Source organism: Anopheles merus, chromosome 3L (genome assembly GCF_017562075.2).
Source record: "Anopheles merus strain MAF chromosome 3L, AmerM5.1, whole genome shotgun sequence".
NCBI classification, from domain to species: Eukaryota; Metazoa; Arthropoda; class Insecta; order Diptera; family Culicidae; genus Anopheles; species Anopheles merus.
This window is the reverse complement of record NC_054085.1, coordinates 5,141,245-5,163,960: the sequence shown is the minus strand read 5'-3', so window position 1 is coordinate 5,163,960 and position 22,716 is coordinate 5,141,245. Positions and strand designations below refer to the sequence as shown.

The 22,716-nt window shown below is 41.6% G+C and overlaps 2 protein-coding genes and 1 non-coding gene across 11 annotated transcripts in view; 2 read left to right on the top strand and 1 right to left on the bottom strand.

Annotated features, from left to right (window-relative positions):
* LOC121599567 (Krueppel-like factor luna) overlaps positions 1-1,406 on the top strand; it is a 136,006-nt gene extending 134,600 nt beyond the window's left edge. The window contains exon 7 of the mRNA XM_041927451.1: positions 148-1,406. Coding sequence (XP_041783385.1) covers positions 148-320 — 173 coding nt within the window. The 3' untranslated portion in view covers positions 321-1,406. The remainder of the gene's footprint in view (positions 1-147) is intronic.
* Positions 30-100, top strand: Trnag-gcc. Its single transcript has one exon. It is a non-coding gene; the product is annotated as a tRNA-Gly (tRNA).
* Positions 1,407-5,048: 3,642 nt separating the features above from the next.
* The window catches only part of LOC121598311 (kinesin-like protein unc-104), a 49,067-nt gene continuing 31,399 nt past the window's right edge, over positions 5,049-22,716 (bottom strand). For 3 of the 9 annotated variants that reach the window (XM_041924946.1, XM_041924945.1, XM_041924947.1), the window contains exons 2-21: positions 19,911-20,132; positions 19,393-19,817; positions 19,016-19,271; positions 18,641-18,643; positions 18,162-18,325; positions 17,928-18,067; positions 17,123-17,164; positions 15,500-15,880; positions 14,981-15,438; positions 14,795-14,909; positions 14,553-14,719; positions 13,607-13,812; positions 11,651-11,788; positions 11,120-11,584; positions 10,965-11,055; positions 10,228-10,890; positions 9,957-10,146; positions 8,678-9,530; positions 8,498-8,599; positions 5,049-8,430 (exon numbers count right to left, since the gene is read on the bottom strand). In XM_041924946.1, coding sequence (XP_041780880.1) covers positions 8,283-8,430; positions 8,498-8,599; positions 8,678-9,530; positions 9,957-10,146; positions 10,228-10,890; positions 10,965-11,055; positions 11,120-11,584; positions 11,651-11,788; positions 13,607-13,812; positions 14,553-14,719; positions 14,795-14,909; positions 14,981-15,438; positions 15,500-15,880; positions 17,123-17,164; positions 17,928-18,067; positions 18,162-18,325; positions 18,641-18,643; positions 19,016-19,271; positions 19,393-19,817; positions 19,911-20,093 — 5,190 coding nt within the window. In that variant the 5' untranslated portion in view covers positions 20,094-20,132 and the 3' untranslated portion in view covers positions 5,049-8,282. Of the gene's footprint in view, positions 8,431-8,497; positions 8,600-8,677; positions 9,531-9,956; positions 10,147-10,227; positions 10,891-10,964; positions 11,056-11,119; positions 11,585-11,650; positions 11,789-12,522; positions 12,922-13,606; positions 13,813-14,552; positions 14,720-14,794; positions 14,910-14,980; positions 15,439-15,499; positions 15,881-17,122; positions 17,165-17,927; positions 18,068-18,161; positions 18,326-18,640; positions 18,644-19,015; positions 19,272-19,392; positions 19,818-19,910; positions 20,133-22,716 lie in introns of all 9 variants that reach the window. The other 6 variants (XM_041924949.1, XM_041924952.1, XM_041924950.1 and 3 more) reach the window with 6 other exon arrangements.

Below are 22,716 nucleotides of genomic sequence, written 5' to 3'. Positions count from 1 at the left end.
TAAGCATTTGAGAGCTCTCTCAGCATGAAGCATCGGTGGTTCAGTGGTAGAATGCTCGCCTGCCACGCGGGCGGCCCGGGTTCGATTCCCGGCCGATGCATGCCTAGTTTTTTTCTCTCATCTAACTATGTTTTTTTTTCTCCCTAGGTGAAAAACCATACATCTGCACATGGGAAGGCTGTGTTTGGAGATTTGCCCGATCGGACGAGCTCACCCGCCACTACCGAAAGCACACCGGATTGAAACCCTTCCGCTGTAAGCTCTGCACACGTTCCTTTAGCCGTTCGGATCATTTGTCGCTTCACATGAAACGACACTAAAAATGTGTTACTATTTCGATGATTTCGCCCCGCCCATCCCACCCCTACACCAGAGTGTCTATCATCCATTCGATCTAAGAAGCGTTGTGTCCCCCCAAGCATCGCACAACGCAAATCCCCCCAAGCATTGCACAACGCTGTGAAGCAAAGGACGGATAAGGGGGACACTATCGATGAATCTCAATAATTGTGTACTACGGTTAAGTTATTGATAGGGTGCTTATATTTCAGTTTATCTTTACTTTTCTAGCTTGATATATCCTTCGTTCCAGATTTTCGATTGGCAAATTAAAAAAATGCTTGACAGCCTCTCTAATCAGTTTTAAGCCTTGAGAGGTTTTTAAGTTCGACATTTTTTGATTTTCTTACGCGTTACGCGATTTTTTGCATATCTTACAACACTTTTCATAATTCTATGTTTGAGAAACAGAAATCTTTTAACTATCAACAATCTATTTCTGTGCTTTCTTATCTTTAAGATTTTGTAGCCTCTTTGTGCAAACTTTTGCTTGCCAGCCTACATCAATAATGATAACCGAACATTCCTAAGCGTTAGTGGAAGTAATGAAACGTAGTAGAATAGACAGTGACGGGGAAGAGAGTGAGTGAGTGAGTGAGAGAGAGAGAGAGAGAGAGAGAGAAAGAGGGAGAAGGAAACAAAATGCTCATGCTTTTTTAACGATTGTCAGTAGCAAAACCATTCCCAAATGGAGCCAGTTTTATTTTACAACAATTATACATGTTATAGAATAATTTCAATTAAGTTGTTAGTGAACTACAGTTTCATACAAAACAAGATGTTGAGTAGCGCAATTGTACTATAAGTGAATAATTCCGTAACCACCACATCCATGACATTTGACGTTAAATGCCAGTAGAATACTCGTTGAATACGATTCATTTCCTACAGTATAATACTCCCAAACAGGTAACATACCGCAGTGACCACTACCGTTTAGACCAAGCTGTAAGCAATGTGGAATAGATGGAACAATAATGTAACAATAACATAGAAAAAAAGAAGAAGAAAAAAAGAAGGAAAAGAAGAATAAAATAAGGCAATAGTAGAAGAAGAAGAAACTAAAGCAGAAGTAGTAGTAGAAGAAGGAGAAAAAGACAGTAGTGATGAAATAGAAAGCAACAAAAAAACTACATCAAGAATGCGAACCAAACGTGTCGCGTAACGTAAAGTGCAATGACGGAAAATCCCAAAATAGTGTTCTAAGAAAGGAGATGTTTATTAATACATCCATTTTATTTTTGTAATACCGTACCTTAGATTTGTTAATCGTGTTAGCCTTTTTTTGTTTTAATTGTCTAGAAAGTTTTTATTTTAACTCTTTTCTGTTTAATTTTTTTATTATTCTGTTAACGCTCTGCTCGTGTTTTCATGAAGTTGATTGTTATAGTGAATAGAGCTCGCAGTAGAGTAGAGATTGGTTATCAATTCCATACCCATATTATGCGTTGAATAGTGAATGGTGTTCATGGATTTGCGCACGAATCTTAGATTCGGAACCGCGCATCGTGGGGTTTGTTTGCGTATTCTGAAGGAATGAGGGCGCAGTGTGTTATCGCTTTTTTTAATGGAATTCTTATTAGAAATCTGGTTTCGTTTATACTTATGAAAAAATTACAACTATTTTGGTTTGGCGATTTGTTTGTAACAAGATTTAAAACCAAGAAGTATGGTGGAAATTTTGTTAACCTTTTTTGTAGCATAAAATTACATAAAAAAACAGCAAACGCTCTATGAAGTTGTAGCACAACAGGAACAACAAAAAAGCTCCGTATAATTCTTTGCCTTCATTGGCATCTCATGCAATGAGACGTTCATCTCGACCAGAAAGTACCGTGCGCCAGTAATTAATTGTTGTTTTTATTTTGTCAGTTAGTAATAACAACTTTCTTGTCCTGTTTGTTCGTCCTGTTGCACATCTTTGGAAACACACGCGTGCTAGAGGCCGCCCTCGTACCGTTTACTTCCTGTAGCATTCCTGTGAGCCATTACTTCCTGTACCGTTTTGTTATTTTCTCTTAACAACTGTTCTTATTGTTGATGCGATTGCCTCGAAATGGAAGCATAAATAAATGAATAAATAAACAGAATAGTAACGTTTTAGTACGAGCAAGTTCTTGGCGTGTACAATCGCAATCGTTTGTACGACGCCAAATTCCCGATTGAACGAACAAAACCGAGTGGACAGCATAGCAAAGCCAGTATTGTTTAATGTTTTACCTAATGGATAAGTGTACTATTGATATCGGAGTAGTGTTAAGAGCGCAAACGTCCATTTCTAACATGGCAACACAATATTAGTATTCGAAGAAAGTTACTTTGAAATAGATAAACATCAGAAAACAAAACCGCCGAAAAATACGAGAAAATTGTATTCTTCTATCACATAGTTCTCATTGAGGATGATTTGTTTGATAAAAAACTTCTGTAGCAAATACAAACGCGAGATTTTTCTATTATGTTTCTAGTGAGTATTTTGTTGAAACAATAAATGCTACATAAACGTACGAAAGCGATACGAAGACAAGCCAAGTAGAAAGTAAAAACAAAAGAAACAAATTGTTGAAGAATTTGATTGTTATCATCACGTCCGAAAAAAAATACTGATTTCGAATAATTTGTTGATTTTTTAAAACATATTCTAACTTACAATCGCAATAAATGGAAATTTCAACTATCAGAACATGACAACATATGTAAAAAGAAATCTGCATATTGCATACATTTAGGCGCAACGCTAAATTCACATGTCGTATAGAATTCCGTATAACAGATTGATGGTTTCGTTAAATTTCGGTTCAATAAAATGCAGCACATGTTGAATCTTATTTTTTATTTCATTTTTATCATATTTTTATTGTATTTTCCCACATTTTCCTTAATTTTCTTTCAAAGCATGTTTGGTTTGTATTGTTGAATATGTGTGAATGGTTGTTGTTATTGTTTGCATTTGCTTATCTTGTCTGTTTGAATAAATCAACCAATCCATCAATTGCTGACCACTTTTGTAGGCTTTTTGTGTATGTGTTTTCATTACCTCTGTTTCTTTTTCTACATCCTTCCACTCCCGTTGCTACTGCAGTCGTTCTTCGATCAGTTATTATATATACTGCAACATTTTGCACATTTTCTTCCCTTTCACTATTATGATTCTACGACCCTATGACACATTCAACGTCTTTCAGCACGCCGCGGTTACATGTTGTCGAGGGTAGCACTCATTGGCGATGTCTTTAAGACTTTGTCTGTTTCGACTACTTTCCTATTCGCTCAAACCCTTAGCTTGACCTCTCGTCTCTAAAAAGCCAACGTTGCTTCTATCAATCAGCTTTTGAATACTTGGATTTCTTCGCACAGTTAAATAATACTTGCACAGGCAGCTCAATCAACTCCACCAAGCAGCAGCGTACTTACAGTTACGATCAGATCACTGTGATCACTTCAGACCAGACACGTGCGTATTGCTCACTTCCAAGAGCGAACTAGCTGTTGGTCAAACTTTGCACATGCTTTTGCAGAGATCGACAAGACATTCACGGACCATCACCAAACCACAGGTCTGTTTTATCTCTGTTGCAATATATATATATATATATATATATATATATATATATATATATATATATATATATATATATATATATATATATATATATATATATATATATATATATATATATTAATTTATAAATATATTTATCTGTATAGGTATAATTGTTCATGTATATAAATATTTATGGGTCTGCATTATTTGTATATTTCATATAGTTGAAGGAGATAATACGATTTGGTTTTGTTCAATAGTTTCGATATTTTATCTTTTCCCACTCGTTCAATTCATTTGTGGTTTCTTCTCCTACACAAACGTTCACAAATCGTTTCTCCCTTTTGTTTGTGTTCTGTTGCTTACCAATTATCTTCCATTTTGTCTTGTTCCAGCGTTCTTTCTTTCATTCCTGGCTACAGATCCATTTACTATTTGTGTCCTTTTGTTGCATTTTCCATTTCTTTTATTAGACCTTCTCAACGTGCTGCTCAATAGCTTCTTGCACGACATGATGCAACACTTACTTGCATACACTGGCAAGTGTATCTTTGTTCTTGTTGTTATATTTTACTCTTCCTTTTTTATTTCATCCAATGCTGTGATTATAGAGTTCATTATACATATATTGTTTTATGCACGATCGTATGTGGCGGATTCGCTGCGGAGGAACAACAATAAATTAAACTGTGTTTACTCTTCATTTTTTTCTTAATTTGTTTCTGTTTCGGGTGCCTTTGGACCCCCTCCCCTTCGCCTCCCTTCACTCAAGATCAACGTAAAACGGCGTGTGGAAACGTAAGCAAGTTTTCTCTTTACTAGGCATTTTGGCTAAATACTTGTATTATTTTATGTAAATATATACGTATAGAGAGAGATAGGGTACACGGGAAGGAAGAAGAATGAAGTGGTGTATGCGGTGTGTGTGTGTGTGTGTGTGTGTGTGTGTGTGTGTGTGTGTGTGTGTGTGTGTGTGTGTGTGTGTGTGTGTGTGTGTGTGTGTGTGTGTGTGTGTGTGTGTGTGTGTGTGCTGGTAGAGTAACGCTATTGTGTTACTTTGGGATTGATCTTTATTCTTGTTTTTCTTTTTTTTTCTTGTTCGTTTTGGGTATGGTTTGGTTTTGTTTCTCAAGTAATTCTCAGTTGCTTTTTTTTGTTTGTTTTATTTGTCCACTATATACTATACAATTAATTCTTTTTTATGTATCGGTGTTATTTGGTTTGCGGTAAGCAGAATGGATCTGAAACGGTTACATTTATTCATTTATTTTTGTTCTATTTTGTTTTTACGTTTACACACACACGGTTGTACCAGGTTTTATCTTTTTTTGTTATAGCAACAATACATTGGTTTTTGAAATTTTGCACAAATATTTTAAAACATCGCTTCGTCTATTTTACCTTTCTAGTTGTTTCTAGAAAGAAGTTTTTCAGAGAAAGAGAATGAAACATATACACAATGTGAGAAATGAAGCGTATATTTAAGAAAAGCATGGGTTATTTCAGTGCTTTGCATAATAAAAGTGACATTATACCATCACTTAATGCAAGCATATCTAAACCGCGCGAAAAGAAAGCGATAAAGAAAATGAAACCAATTGGCTGTCTAAATTCTTCCTGCCAGAAAGATTTTCCTAAACTGAATGCATAACAAATGTTGCCGTATCGTATCCAACTTTGTCATCCTGTAACCCCGCACGGAACCAGTTCACTGTCTTTCCTGAGACATCCTGATCCTTACCCTTTTTTGGTTTGCCTACACATCTTTTTCTTTGGTATCCGTTGTTGCACTGTGATGCTCAAAATCAGCCTAAATCCTGTTCACCTTCCTCATCTGTGTCAGTGAGATGAAATAGATGATCGATAAAGGGTGCTCTTGGCGTGCGGACAGTGCGATACACCGGACACACCGGCTCCACATGCTCCATCGACCGATACCAAATATATACACAGTAGTATGGTTTTGAGGAATCTTATACGCCGCCAACCCAAGCAATTTGATGCCAAATCGAACAACACAGCTTTGATCCTGATAAAAGCTCCATTCCTTTGGAAAAGATATAGAAAGGAAGCTAAGGCCATTCAAGCGTACAACTTAAAACGCTTCCACATTCTTCCATCCCTTCCCGCCATCGTAGTTTGTGTGTGTGTGTGTGTGCTGTCACTATTTACATACTTCTGTACAACGATCCTGTTTTGTTGATGTAATTATTACAGGATAGTACTCTTCACACTTTTGTATTTACGTGAGGAAGTTCTTACCCCCACCCCATCAACACACAGATGTAGAGGCGGAAAAGAAAGCAAAAACACTAACCACACTTGCGCACAATAGCTTCAAGCCACCAGCTTCAACAGTCTTCAGTGCGTGTACCTTGTCCATTTTTCTGCACACGTTTTCGAAGCGTTTTGAGTGCCGTGTATTCGATTCCTTACTTTGTAATTCTGCTCGGTAGTCTTTTGCCAGCCGCTGCCTTGCCCAATAGATTCCCCGCAAAAGCAAAATAAAATATTAAATATATCGTAATAGTCCGATCGTAACAATTCATTCAGTTGTCAATGCACTAATACTTTACGTTCCACGTTCGGGTGTAGGTATGTATGGGAGTGTGTTTTCTTGTTCTGTTCATTTTGCAAACTTGTTTGAGCTGAGCTGATCTTTTTCTTGTGATTTTTTGTTATCTTTATACTACTGGTAGTTCCGTTGGTAAGGTTTGTTGAATAATATTGTGTAGAATTTTATTCCCTTCGCTTGCTTGCGCCGTGTATTGTTGCGGTTGCTGCCTGACTTTTGTCTTGTAAATAGTAGTTCGTTTTGTATGTTTTATTTCCTCCTTCCCGTCATGCCAACGCATGTTTACGCGAAGAGAGATGTACACGACACGATTATCTTTTACAGAGATTCAAACATTGTGGCTGGCATAGAGATTCTGATCCGGTCACAACAAGAGCATAGCCAGCGCAGTAGTCTCACCTCACTATACTCTGTGTGTGAGTGTTATCAGAATGTGTTTGCTAGTAGTGTTGATCCTTTTGCTTCGTCAATACACTTATACCAATTTTTGTTCTGCTTGCGGTATTTGCATCCAGACAATGCTTAACTTTGCCACATTAACCACTATCTTGTTTATGCGTTTTTCGTACCACTTCGTACTCGTCCTTGTAAGCTGTTCCATGTATTTTTTTTTGTTTATTCGCACTTGTTTTTGCACTAAACATTAACTATTCTATTGATTAATATCTTTCCCATGTTTTCTTTTAGGATTCGCCCAACGGATGTATTATGTAGGTATCCTCTGTCTTGCATATCGCTTTCACTACTATATTTCGATTGCTCTTGGCCCACACACACACACATGCCGTTTCCTTCTCGCCATCATCATCATCGTCTCAAGCCAAACTGGCAAAGAAAGAAAGCACCAACAACAGTGTCACAAAAGTGTTGCAAAAAGCACAGTAAATCAGATATCTAAATGTAGCAACAATTCGTACCACGACAGCTAAGTGGTCGGTTCTTGCGATTTCGCTAGGGCAATGCGTAACGTTACAGCTTCGCTGCTCCTCCCCATTGCCCTTTCTATCTTTCTATTTTGTAAGCCTTATTGCAGTCTCTCTAGAGGAAATTCTGTAGAATTAAAAAAAACGAATCGGCAAACAGCACCAGACCCTGTCTGAGTGCGATCTAACCATACACCTCCTCCGTATCGTTCGTGATACGCATACCGATCACATGTGAAACGTTAAATAAACTTTGCTCCAAAACAGGCAACTGAACACGCGGATAAAATGATCCTCTAGCTTTATGTGGGATAAAAATAGTTTTCCTTTTCTTTTATATATATACAAAACATGCTATATTACATGTAGCGTTAAGCAGTATCCTTTTTCGATAAAGTAGAATTACCCCGGCTCTTAAAAGAACCGTTCACAAATTAAACTATCAACTAATGAGAAGTGCTAAAGTAAACTATAATCAACTGACCTGCCACGCACTCCAAAATATCATCATCATCTGACGTACAATCATACCGTTCTCGCTTCTTATAGCTAACTTCACTTGTTCTTGACACATACCGTGACATAGTTTGTCTGGCTGCGTGTTTTCTTCTTCCTTATTTGTGATGTTGAATTTCTTAACTCGAAACCGAAACCTATCAGCACAACTAAGTGGAGAGAGGGAAGGAGGGAGGAGGAGTTAACGACAACGAGTACTACTAATTATTTTGGTTTGATTTTGGTTTTCTTGGTGGTGGCGATTGCATCACGTCCAACTTGGATCATCCTTTCTAGGAATAATGGTGGTCATGGTTTATGGTCGCTCTACATTCATCGACAGTATAGGAGTAGCCGTTGCGCTAGTAGTTTAGTATACCAGCACGGACTCCATCGTTATTGTATCTCATTTGCCTCCGGAGCTGCTGCCAGCTCCGTTGCCCTGGGCGGCCGCTACAGCCAGTGCGGACGCTCCCGTCGTCGCCTGTTGCTGATCGCCTGCACCACTTCCAGTGCTGCTTATGCTGGAAATGTTTTTCCTGGCCAATCGAGACCTGTATGCGATGCGGTACGTGATTACTATTGTGCACTCACACTTTTACAGCAGACAACGCTTCTTACCTAATTTGCCCGGCCAGCAGGGGATTGATTGCATACAACCAGTCATGCACTTCCTTGTCACCGAGTGTTTGCAGCAAATATCCTCGATGTTTGGTGACAACACTGTAAAACAGATTTATGTATTTACTAGTTGCCATTCCACACACTGCCCCTAGGGAGGGTACGCTTTATTATACCTACCTAAATGTGTTCGGAACCTTCACCATTGCCGCTTGATCTTCGCTGCATTCTACCTGCGCTGTGGCAAGGTTCAAGACGGCGCGCTCTACCGGATCCTTGTCTGAGCGGAAGATAAATACGTACGGACGTCGCACGGTGACCCATCGTTTCTTCCAGCCGGAACCACCATGCTCGAGCACGTTCAGATAGCCCTTGCGGGCTACCACCGGACTGACGCGAATCTCCTCCAGCTCCGGTACGTACAGCCGGAGCGACAGGTCCTGCGTTTGTGGGGCCGGTGCCGGTGCCTCCCAACCGTTCGGCATATCCACACGTTCCGGTGAGCACAGCTCGATCGAGTTGCTCGAAATGTAGCTCGCGTTCATATCGGCACAGCCCTCATCGCCCGGCGAAGCGTCGGACGCTTGCGTTCCGGAACCGTTACCCTCGGCGCCCAGCTCCTTGCAGCCGATACGACCCTGAATAAGCTTCACACACTTCCACACCAGCTCGGTTTCGCGGACAGACAGCTCACGCTCCGGCATTGCCGGTGCCTGCTGATCTTTGACCGGTGTTTGCGGTGACGGTGGAATAACCATGTGTACCGGTGATGCACTAGCGCGCTGAGCCAAATTGCACACGTCCTTTTCGGTTTTGGTGGTCGGATTCGGTGTTGTGTCCATGCCGAGTCGTTCGCGCAGTAGCAGCAGATGTCTAACGCGCCCAACCTCTTCCAAGCGTGTAAGCTTCTCCAGCTCCCACTGGTGATCGAAGATGAGTGAGTCTCCGCGAGGGCGCCAGCCGTGCAGATTCTCCTCACCGCGCACATAGGTAGAGCTCGTATCCAGCACACGACGCTGACGACGTTGGACACCTGATGAAGGAATAATTTGTTGTAGTATTACATTCGAGCTTCAAAGTAATTATAGCAAGCGCAAGAAACGTACGCAATTGAAGAAAAAGCAAACAATATATAAAACACGTTGTTGAGAGCAATTCATTATAAAAAAGCGTTGAAAAAAGCAAGTTGATAACAGAGAAGATTGTGTTATAGTTGTCTGCCTTCAAAGTCTTACGCACAATCATCTTTTATCATCAGCAATATGGTCTACATTAACGAATGTATCAACATGTGAGAGTTCATACGCAAAGGCTAAAGAGGAGTTTAAATCATATAAAAAGAAAAAAAAACAGATTTTAACAAATTCACTTTAAAAAAAATTGAAAGGAACTACGGAAATCATATAAGCGTTCATCTCTTCTCTCTTCTCAACCGCTCTACACACTAGCACAGTTCTACCTGGACTACCTGCTTCAGAAGCTCTTCTCAGTGATAGTTCATACACGCCCGACAGGCGATTCGCTTCCGGATTGCGGTACTGGCCGGAGAACAAATGTTTCAGCGAACGTGGTCCAGTGCGGGCGTCACGGCCGTAAATGATCATGCTGAGATCCTTCGTGATGATGGCTGGACGAGCGCAATTATCAAGCTGTGCATGATAAAGTGGAAAAAGATAGGGAAAATGAATTACCTAACTGTGTACACGCTTTAATTTGCAACACCTGCTCACCTCAAGATAAGCACTCAGCGTAATGTAGATCTGTTCGCCCGTTTGTGTGACACGGTTGAGCAAAGCCGAATTGTGCAGACTCGAGTCCCAGGCAGCTTCGAAACGGAAGAACGACCGATCATCTCCGGGCACCTCCAACACCTCGCCCGGGAACAAGCCCAACGACAAGACGCACGAGTCCGAATCCTCATCGTCGGCCGGTTCCGGCTGGTTGCGAATGCGTCCGACTACCAGCTCGCGAATGTCCTTCCACTTTACTTCGGGTGTCGGTTCGTGCACGATAGTGATACGAATGCGTCGCTGAATGCCCTGGTGAAGCAGGAACAATCCCCGGCAGGGTAGATCGTCACTGTGATCGACGACCGCCGGTACGTATTCGCCGTTAGGAGCCAGCTCACAGATTTCGAACCATACGAGTACGTCGTGCTTGGCCAGCACCGTCGAAGACGGTGGGCACGGCAGTGGACCGAACTTTGGACTGCGTACCGGCTGGCTGATGGGAATACTCGGCGGCAGCATGCGCCGTGGAGGGGGCCTCGTGATCTGGCAGTCCTGCTTGGCATCCTTGTGCAACGGGTGATGCTGATAGTGACCGAACACCTTGAAAACGATCGGTTGGGTCTTCAGATATTCGATGAAAGATTTCGTTACCGGAACTGTGATCTGCAAGAAATGTGTTTAGAAGGAAGATTATGAGAATTTGGCACGAGAGCGCCACAAGCCAGCAGAACGCTTACATTTTGTACGTGATAGAATCCAAGCGGTGCTCCAGATCCTGAATTCTTGACCGGTTCCGTGGAGAATGCTTCCTCATGTCGATGCAAAAAGCTAGAAAAACAGATAACACTAGTTTACAACGCCGATCCAGTTCCGGTGCCACTGAGCCACTTACTTAAACTGACAGAATATATCAGCGTACTCAGCCGCAATTCCTGTAGCCTGCAGTACCGTAACGCGGAAGGTAAACTCTTTGCCCGGCTGCAAATGTTCGCCCGGTTCCTGGTCGTTTGATTCGTGCAGCTCGGAAGCAACGCTCGAATCGCCACGTCCAGAGTCCGCATCTTCCTGCTCCAATTCCTCCAGCTTGGTGCCCATTTCGTTTCCTCCCTCGATGTACTTTTCATCCTTATCGGGGATGGTGCGAATCTTCGGCACCTTATGCTGTCCGTTCTGCTCCTCGTCGAATAGGATGCGGGCGGATTGTTTCACCCCGTTGCTAAAGTCAGCATTTTCCTCATCCATCACGGGTTGAACGGCAACACGCAGGTAGCCGCGCACATCTCCACGCTCATTCACGATGGCCACCTTGTGGACCAGCGGAACCGGATAGAGCAGGTTGCTCAAATACACAAACGATCTGAGAGGTGAAAAAGAAACCGATAATCATTGCGATCATTCGCCGCTTTGACACAAGCGATCTTACCGTCCCACCATCCGGAACCATGGGAAACGATCGTAGAATGGATCGCCCCCGGTCAAACTTTCCACATTGTAGTCTGGTGATGTTGGGCTTAGCTCTGCTTCATTGTGATACATCTCACGCATCAATTCAAGACGTTGCCTATAATTATAAAGATATCATCTCGTGAGTAAATTATCACTAGTATTATTTCAACAGCCATAAAAGCGTAAATATGGTTAGCTATTTATAATACTTAAGGATAGTTGGCATTTCTTATCTTATATATTGATGATAAATGTTAGCACAATCCGCGACTGTCCAAGGCAAACATAATAAACTTTTGTGCCAACACTTAGCATCAAATAATTGCAGATTCCATCAAATGGCAAACATAATCCAAATGAAGCTTTGTACTAAATTCTTTTGTTTTTTTCTCGATTATTAATGTAATTACTCCAGCCAAATCCTCAAAGGCTCGATGGATAATGTATGTTATGTTTTATGTATTATGTATGCAAATATTGTATCATTGCCATGCATAGCCGAATAGTTATTACAAGCTTTAATTGTAGGCTAAAAATGTCGACGCTTTAATAAAAGAAAAAGCAGCATTTTGATAAAAACTATAGACAAAATAAACTGTACATGATTAAACTTCATCAAATTATATCCAGCTTGCAACTAGCAAGTGTTTTAAACTCTACCAATAAAACAATAAGCAATAAAGCAGTAGATACTATCGATATCACAGCTCTACGATCATTAAGATCTGTAAAAAGCAAAATTAATCGGACTGCTTGGAATCCGCATAAGATCCCGGGCACACAATACACTGCACATCTAATGAGCCCACACTGATTACGTGCGTTACATGCGGAGCTGTTACTGCTAACCTAGATGGCATCAGATTGGCCAGAGTTAGCCTTGTGCCTGCTTTGCCCAACGTGCCGCTGTTGAGCGATCCGGCGATACTGCCATCATAGATAACGGATGGCGGCGATGGTGGTGATGCAGTGCCACAGGAACCGGAGGGAGAGGATGCGGTGGATGACACCGATGTTGTTGGTGAGGTCAGACATTTGCTAACATCACAGTTTGATGCTAGCCCCGTCAGCAGCTGTGCTGCGGCAGGTTGTTCGGCAGTCTGGTGGTCCACCCGAGCGTACGCTTGGTACTGTGTGCCAGGATATTCGGGAGAGTGCTCGCCACTAGACAGCTCGAGCACGAAGCTCATCAGCTCGGGAGATGTGTCGGAGGTGTTATAGATTTGTCGCATCAGCTCCAACCGATACCTGTCCAATTTGATGAGTCGGGTGGGCGAGCGTTCAAAACAAAAGGTGTATTGCAGCCGCGGATTAGTTTGCGGGTGTACAAACACCCGCACAGGTTCGTTACATGACAACCAGTTATACAAGACCAAGTTTGAAGGTGTTAATCGTATCGCACAGATATCGCCATTACGATTCGCAACAAACAATAGCATAAAAGACAAACAGAGAAAGAAGACATTAAACAACTCATACACGCTAAATGCCGGCAATGGAGGAATAAATTATAAAACGCCCTTCCAAAAACTGGATCATACGCATTTGCAAAGGCGTTTAAAGATAACAGCGGAATAAAAATCAAGCGAGATTTGCAACTATTAAAAAAGAGATTGCTTTGTTCTAAACATATGACTGATCTAACACGCGTAGGAAATTTCACGCTGAAAGGAATGCGACCGCCCAAAAGTTTAATGCGAATGATGTCAGTGCAGATATCTAATACAAAAACAAACAAAAAATAGATACAAATCTCTTTTATGAGTTTGTGATGAGAACGTGTTTGTGCCTTTGAGGATGTCTGTTACTAGGTTTTGGTACAAAGTGGAGCGTTAAGCTGTAATTTAGCACGTTGTCGATGCCACCACAAGGGAGAACAAAATAAAACTCGCACAAAAGCGAACATTTGTGCTGAATCTGCAGGATAGCTTACCGCAACTTCTCCAAACTCCAGTAGTGGGTAGCGCCGTTCTTCGTATCGGTCACTTCAACCGCCACAGTAGTTCGGGGTATCGGATTCTGGCCGAATTCATCTTCCTGGCCGCCGTTTGTCAGTGCACCGACTGCCGGTGCGGGAGTTAACTCCGGCGGTAACGGAGAATACAGAGTGTCGGTCAGCAGTGTGAATTGGAATTGAACCTACGAGCATAGGATGGAAGAAAATAACGCATACATTGTAAGTGTCAGTGCTGCAAAATGTCATGAGCATCACGAGATATTCACCAACGAAAGCAATGGACATATGCGTGGTAGCTTGATGCTCATTGGTGATACTCAATGAAAGTGTGTCATAACATGCTGAACACGACATGCAAGTGATTGAGTCAACCGCGATACTCTGACTCACAAGCTAAGCATAATGCCGTCACAAGCATAATCATCTGGCTGTAAACAGTGCTGCCAAATGCACACTTTTTCGGTCACCAATACTCATGACTGAAACGATTGGTGGATCGCATGCTAGGTGACATTTTGTTTAGCACCCAACTTTTGGTCAGTCACTTGGTCGCGACATTTTCAGTCGGTGATAATCACGACTGCGTCAGCTAGCAAGTGATGGTCATAACAACTGTTTGAGTCTCACTTTTGATCATCACAGAAGAGCTCGTGACGCTAACATTATTTTGTTTCAGCCGGAATTTGTCATGATTATGTCAGTGACATTTTGCAGAACTCATCACAGTAGTGAAAAAAGTCATGAATTAGTAACTGAGCAAGCGTTTGTCATGAAGCATGCATTGATCAAACCAATCGTTTTGAGTTCACCTCTGATTATCACCATTGAGTACGTCACGCTGACATGAATTTTGTTTCAGTCAGATATTTTTATGACATTGACAGTGACATTTTGCAGCACTGTTTGTGATATATGCTCATACCTTTTTCTTCAATTCGACTGAAATCGCATTAGCTTCCTTCAGGAAGATTGCATTGCCCCACAGATCGTCACGAAGCGATGTGAACTGATGGTAACGCCATTTGCGGAAGGCCCAGGCAGCGAGACCTGCTTCTCGTGCTGTCCAACACGACTCAAACAGTGGATTGACTGTGGATTGGGAGACAGCGAGAGATTCGTAAGTTAACTAACTTGTACATTTCGTTTGAGTGCAGCTTCACTTACCAAAGATGTCCTCTTCCTGGTGGAAGTCTTCAGGACTGTAGCTGCTGTACATCGACATGGTCATCGACTGTTCTTCCACTTGCTTCTGCAGCGCATCAATTCTTGCCTCGTAGGTCTGCACAAGCGTATGAAAACTACTGTTAAATTCCAGTTCATTGCTAACAATTGTACATGCAATCAACCTACCTTGCGTTGTTCTTCAAATTCTTGATCGGCCGCCCGCTTTTCGCGCTTGTATTGCTCCTCCAGAGCTAGTAGACGCTTTTCCATTTCTGCCTTCAAATCAATGCCCTGCTTCTCAAGCAACTCGCACTGCGCAAAGTTCCAATCCGCAATCTCGCCACTATTGCCAGGCGTTTCGCACACATCAACTTCCTTGTTTTTCTCACGCTTCTCACGCGCCTGCTCGGGATGCGTGAACCGGAATACGTGATTGCGTCCCAGGATGACGCGCGAACCGGTTTGCAGTACCTCCGGTTCGATCACCTTCCTCCCGTTCACGTATACCAGCGCGTCTTTGTGCGGCACCAGCGTGACTACGCCATCCTTATTCTCGAACACGCAGTGCTCCTTTAGGATGTGTGAACCGGACAGCTGAATATCCTGCGGTACGTTGGCTTCCGATGTACCGAGACGGGTCAGTCCTGCGAAGAAAGGAAATTTAATTATTATCATTCCCCCGCTGGACGTGCACCGTGCCCATACCGTCTTTAATGTAGTATAGCAAGCATTCGGACAGCGTGGGGTCTTCGTTGAGATTCACCAGATGAGGCGATTTCTTCGGTGAGAAAACACCAACCGTGATGCCATCCTCTTTCACTGCCACGCCCATCTCCGCGAAAACGGCTTCCCGTTGCACACGGATTTGTTCCGTTCGCTTTAACTTTTCCTCCCACGTTTCATTCAGTTCGGCAATCAGTTTTTCACTTGCCTGCAGCTGATCGACCGCCATTTCCGTACTCGAACCGGTACGTTTACGATTACGGTTCGGCGAGTGTATCTTCTTTTCGCCATCTTCACCTTCCTCGGTGATGACCACACCACCAACTGACTCGATTTTGTCCGATTTGATGAGACATTCGTCCTCTGGAAAGAAAAGTTACAGTAAAAACCATTAAAACATAAAATCGTATTATTGCAGCTCGTCAGTAGTTTTCCTTCTTTTAATTGTATTTGTGTTTTGTGTGTATTTAGTACTACAATCACAAAAAATCGCTACGCATAATCACATGTGACGATTTGCATAGAAGAAGAATGGTTTTCTTTTGCGATAAATGCCAGGGATAATCACATTGATGTTTTTTTTTTCGAAAATGCATAACACAAATTCGTTGTAACTAATTTTGAAGTGCGATTGATTTTTTTCGCACGTATCCTTGTTTTTTTTTTTATTCAGTAAGGACGGCTTTGCCGTATCCTTGTTTTGAAACACACACTTCTTTAGATCAAACAACCACAAAACTAGATCTACGAAAAACAACATAATAAACGGTACAAACACTTAAAACGATCAAAATGTTTGCCAGTGACAGCCATCAATTTAGTCGATGGGTTGAACAAATTTGGTAGTTTCTGATTTTGGTACATTGAGTAAATGGGGCCGGAAAAGGAGAGCATACACTTTGACGCAATTTTGACTCAATAGTCAACTTTGTCCAACCCTGTTATGATGAAACTAAAAAACAAGAAATGAAGAACGATTGCGTGTTGATAAATAATAAAAACACTGGATGATAAGTGATTTATGGATGAATATGCGTGCATATGGGAAGCAAAAATGTATTCACAACAAGTAAAGCACACATCAAACATGTCAATCATTTGCTGTATGTACTGCTAGCTGTAGTTTAAGGGTAGCGAAGAGTTTTAATATTCACAGAAGCAACTTCACGCTTCAAAAACGTTTGGAGGAGTAGTTTGTGGGATGCTAAAGCGGACAAACATAGCCACGTAAAAATGTGTTGACACACATTCTCTCATTTTCGGCAGCACATTGACGAAGCTCGTACAGTTGCGTTCTTGTACGCCATTTTCATAATAATTACAAAAAATGCACGCCGATTTTAGTGCAATCGAACTTTCAAGAAATCGTTACAAGGAAAAATAGCTAGCAAATAATATGAAAAATAAAAACACAAACCGAAGCTATGGTGAATGGTTCGATGATATGGTGAGAAGGCGGTTATACGATAGTGATGTGAAAACGAAATAAAACAAGTTTAGAATAAAAAGATTTACAACACAAAGAAAGAATAGTAAAAAATAGTTTTTTTTTAAATACGGTAGGCATAACTGTTATCTTAGCGTTCGACGGTAGTCTCTACTTACTATTAGCATCTCGCTTTTCACAAACCACTTTACCGTCCGGTCCTACATGAAAAGTGTAGTACAAGTGTGATTAAAAAATTCACAGTTCAACACTTTTAAGCTGGTTTTTATTTTATTGTGTGTAGAGTAATAATCGCAAGCAACAAGCTTCGGCAAGCTTCATATTTGCTAACCATGGCAGATGTACTGGTGAGTGCGTGTGTTTGAGTATCTTTGTGTTCGTTCTTTTTCTCTCTTCCCCTATATCAGTTTTCTCGCCAACTAGCATAATCCGATTCAGACGATCAACCAAATGTGAAAAATGTAGTCAAGCAGCACAATGGCATGATGAATTTATTATGCTTTGGGATTGATTTAGAATTTCAAACGAATGAATGAGCGAGCGAGTGATTTCGGTTTAGATTTTGAATTTTGATTCGCAAAACTAACAGACAAATCGCACAAAGAACTAACTTAAACAATGTTTGTATAAACAAACGGCCGAAATAACGCATTCCAAACGCATAGTTGAAAGGATAACAATCGAGCAGCGATGTATGGCAGGAAGGTAGGAAGGTGCTTCATGAAGGGAATGTGTGAAGATGTGTGAAGAAGGGAATGGACCCGGAGCACCAACACCATGGTACTGATACGGTACAGTTGAGGAAAACAGATCAAACCGATTGCAACTGGAACAACCGTTCCCGAACCGTTGCGAATCGCATGTTTTTGACAAGGAAAGATAAGGGATAAGGACATCTGCAAGCGTCTAACAGTGGCAGCTTATTTAAGCACCGGATGTGGTACGGAACGATCTTAAACTCACCTTCTTGCACCTCAATACCCTCGGCTTTGAGTAGCTCACGCAGTTTCTGTATCTCTTCCTTGAGTTCGCGAATAAGTTTCGCGTTCGCGTCCTCGTTGACGACAGCTTTGCAGACAATCTGCTTCGCACGATCGGCATATCTGATAATAACAGGAAGAAAGAAAAAAAACGATTATAAATCGTATTCGCCAGAAAAGTTTGAAGAAACAGATCAACATTTGACTCCCGACATACCTCAGTGTGCTGAGTGTTTCGTCGTAGTTGATATCGGCCGGCGATATCGCAGCGATCATGGCCGTTTTTGAGTTACCGCCAAGGTTCTCTCTTAACAACCATGTCAGTACGGAATCGCGGTATGGAATGAAGTCAGCTTTCTTTGATTTTTTATTCTTAGATGCCTGTCAACAAAGAAATATACCAATATTGGGATAAATTAAACACAACCGCTCGATGAAAATACACGCAAAAGAAAAAAGATCTACGCATATAACACACATTATTAGACATTTTACGACAGGAACATCATGCTCTTGGTTGAACATCCAATTTATATGTGTGAAATGACAATTTAATTTTGTGAATGAGTAGTGTAATAAAACAAAAGTGAGACACACATTATTGTTAGGACACTGCAACTTATCAACAACTACAATCACAACGAAACGAAAAAGAAAAACAAAAATATGTGACGCCCGGAAACAACGAATACTTACAGACTGTTGTTGTAGATTGTATCGAAGTGTTTATCATGGCGATTTCGTATATGATGGTGGATATGATTATGAGGATAATGTTCGTCAACGCGAGTTCGATAAAATGAGAACGAGTAATAGTGGAAATGAATCAATATTTGCTACGATAAATAATAAAATCGCTATACAATCGGACGGATCATAAGGTAACATGTAATAGAAAGACTTTATAATGCACCACTAACACAGTTGCTGCCCGCACATATATGCGAGCAGCGATCAAAACACCAATAAATCCTAGCATTGGAAACGTTCATCTAACAGACCAATACATCACTAAACAAAGGACAGGAGTAAACGTAAACGCGTATGGCGGTACGGTCGTACGGTACTTACAATTTCTGCCAGAGCCGATATAACCTTGCCCAGAGTGGTGAGACTCTTGTTGATGTTGGCTCCCTCCTTCAGTCGGGTACCCTTGGCGCCTGTCGAATCAGCGCGCTCGGAACCGGCCAAATCTACCAGACTAATTTTCGAAACCTTCTCTGTTTCCAGGCTGGTCATGCGGTCCTGGCGCTTTTGGGTGAAGAAAATCGTAAACACAGCGTGTGATCTTGAGCTCGTTTCGTTCATGTTGGTTGCGGCCACAGTACTAAGATGGTAAAGAGTAAAAGTAAAGGCACGATTTAGTATAATAGGTGATAACGATTCCACCACCACCATGATGAAACAGCAAAAAGCCATTTCGTTCATTTAGCATTGCGCCTAATTACCGTGCTTTGTTGCCTTCGTCGATCAAGTCGTGAATGTCCTGGTAGGAGGTGACGGCCAGCTTGGACAGATCCTCCACGTACGGGCCGAGCAGCGGGTGTTCGCGCACCTTCAGATTGCCCTTGTTCTTCGGATTTAGCAGATCGCGCACACGCTCACAGTAAATCTCCATGTACGACACCTCGACCGAGTACTTCAGATCGTCGCTCTCGGTTTCCTGTATTCGACGGAACAGATCCTTGCAGATCATCGGTATCACGCCCTCCTGGCCTTCTTCCTGTTTGCCCATCATGGTGTACGATTTGCCGGCGCCCGTTTGTCCGTAGGCGAAGATGCAAACGTTGTATCCGTCGAATGAGTGTTGCAACATTTCCTCTCCTATGTCGGAGTATACCATGGCTTGTGTCGAGAATTCCAGATCGCGCGGCTGCAGAGATGAGAGGGGTGGTGGAGGGGAGGAAGGGTGTGGTCGATCCGGTTAGTCCCGTTTTGCACAAATTGCGCAGTGCTGTCTACTTACGTCGTGTGACCAGTAGGAGTAATCGTAGTTGAAGCGTTTGACCGATTCGCTCGAACCGGGCGGAACTTTCGGGTTTGTGATGCAGGTCGTGTTACCGGCCATTTCGATGATACATTTTGACTCCCGGGCAATTTCCCGGGAGTTGAAGGGTCGCACTCGGACCGCCACTTTCACGGACGACATGACGGAGAGAGGCCCTAGGCCTTGCAATCGGGTTTAGATCTGGACATGAAATGAAATTAAATAAAAATTTTACGGATTATTTGCTTGTATTCAGTAAGTTTATTTACTCATCCCTCCCTCTCATTGAATTGGTTCGAAAGCTAATATTACAATGGTATTAAGTGGAACGCAATCCTGTAAAACACGCCCTTGAGGAGATTGCAAAACTTGGCCACCTTACGCTTTATTTTTAGACTGTACAATCGCTTCTCGTTAACAGCCGTAAAAAAAAAATTATGCAAACCGCAGGAAAGTTGTATGCGATAAAAATAAACGAAGCAGCAAAGTCATTAGAAACTTTCTATTCAAAGGTAAATGAAGGAAGGGAAAAACAGAGCTTAATGCAGTCGGCGAAAATAGAAACTTTTTTGCCATGGAAATCCACTGTTGAGTGGAAGATCCGTTAAAGAAGAAGTACGGACTGCTTATGCAAGAATGTGTACCTCGACGTTCATTTGCATGGCGAAAGCACGTAATGAAACCTCAACATTAACACTTCACAACACACTTCCAAAGCCACAGGGCGTGGTAGAATAAGGGCAGAAGAATGGCCGAACTTTACCTTCTCTAGCTTTGTCCTAAACGCTAAATTTAGGGTTTGATAACAACTGTAATAAGATTAAAGTAAGGTTCTGCCAGAATTTAGAGGAAGGTAAATCTTCGCTTAAATGTAATTAAATATATACATATGAGCGTAAGAGACTAGCGGGCATGTGAGTTTAATTAAAAGTTTCAAAAGCAATTCCCTTGTTTCGCACTATAGGAAAATAATATCCCTACAAATCCCAGTAAAAAACGATAAATTATTTCAACTGTCCTCGAAATGAATTTAATTTTCAACTAGCCAGAATCCTGGATCTAGAACCAGACACATAAATCACAGGTAACATGTAAGGGCGTTTGCGAAAAACGTCAACTATGGTGCGCCAAAGGATTATGAACGAAGTCCCAGAAATACGGAAAAAAAACTTTTCCACATCCACCTCTGGATTCTGGAGAACATTTGCAATCGAAACGAAAAGTATACCTTACATTTGTGCACCGAAAACGAACACGTTTCCGATTGGTGCAGCAGCACAAAAAGGAACCACATCCCTTAGCATGGGGTCTTTTTCTATCCTCTGTTGGGCAAAATCCGGACAGAAACTGGCGGCGCCTGCAATCGTTCATTTGGACTAATTCCCTGCAGGAAGTCCCAACCTCAGCAGGACGTCGTAGCTTGTTGCAATGCGTAATTAATACCGAAAAAGGGGAGGCAACTGAATCAATGAAACCGGTATGGTGTTTGCAATTAATTACTAACACAAACGCTTCCGATGGCAAAAATGAAATGAATCAAGATATATATAGTACAATTGTTTACGGGGGAGTTTGGAGTGATAGTGATTAAACATTTTCGCTTGAAAACAAGACCACTAAATTACATTTTACTTTACTAAAGATTCATTTAACGTTTACTTGAAAACGTTTAATGTGGAGATTTATTCAAATTTCGATTCGAATTTAAGAGCAACAGAACGGTAGAAAAACTTTTTACTAAATAACCATAAACAACTTTTATTATGATACTCTAATTATATTTTTATTTTTGTTAGTAGTAAGATAATTTATCACATTTTGTAAGCAAATTAAGATCACTTATACAGTTATACAGAATTAAATGATATATCTGGTAGCCACCTAACCATTTTCGTCCATTTTTTCACAGCTTTCTTTAAATAACTTTTAATTAGATGTCATCTTGTGCGAATGACACGTAACACTAAGCTTTTTTGTTCCTATACCTTACCCTTTCATTCCGTTTTCTACCAACAAGCAAACAAGTATGAACGTATCACACACCATTCAACGGTTTGTGAGCTACATCTACACTTTATGCACATCATGCGTGCGTTTGCCATTTTCCTTCACTTTCCTGTGCCGCTTGCGTAAGAAGTATGGAGGGGAACAAGCTTTTGAACCTAAATTAATCAACGACACGCTATCCAATTTGTTGAATATCGCACCCACGCAACAACTTCACCTTCAATGAAGCACGAAAGTTGCTTGCTGCTTTATGCCAAGAGCGAAGAGTTCAATCATCGTAGGTCGGGAAAACATCATAAACATAAGCTCATAAATTGAGCACAACGAGCCAGGTTGGTCCGACTGAAGGGTGGCCGAGAGTTTGATTAGCCGGATCCTGGGTGCGTGTTCGCTACGTTAAGCTACTTAGCAAACAAACCGGACGACTAAGTGCACAAAAACACATACACAGCCACACGACGATGCAAAGTGATTCCAAGGACAAGAAATAGCGCCACAAAAAAGAAGCAACATGAAAGTGTTTCCAGCATGGAATAGGAAAAAATGCCCGTTTTTAATGCCATTAAAACACAACCCTAACAATATGACGACATCTAAAGCATTTGGTTTTTTTACACGAATTTAATCCATTGTTAGGTCCTTGATATTTTTGCAACCGGGATTCTGAAAAAAGTGAGCTTTTTTCTCCACATTATACACTACATCCATCATACTTCAGCGAACAAATACTTTGAACCACTTGTAGGTAGTGCAAGGACATTAGCTGTCATGCAAAAAT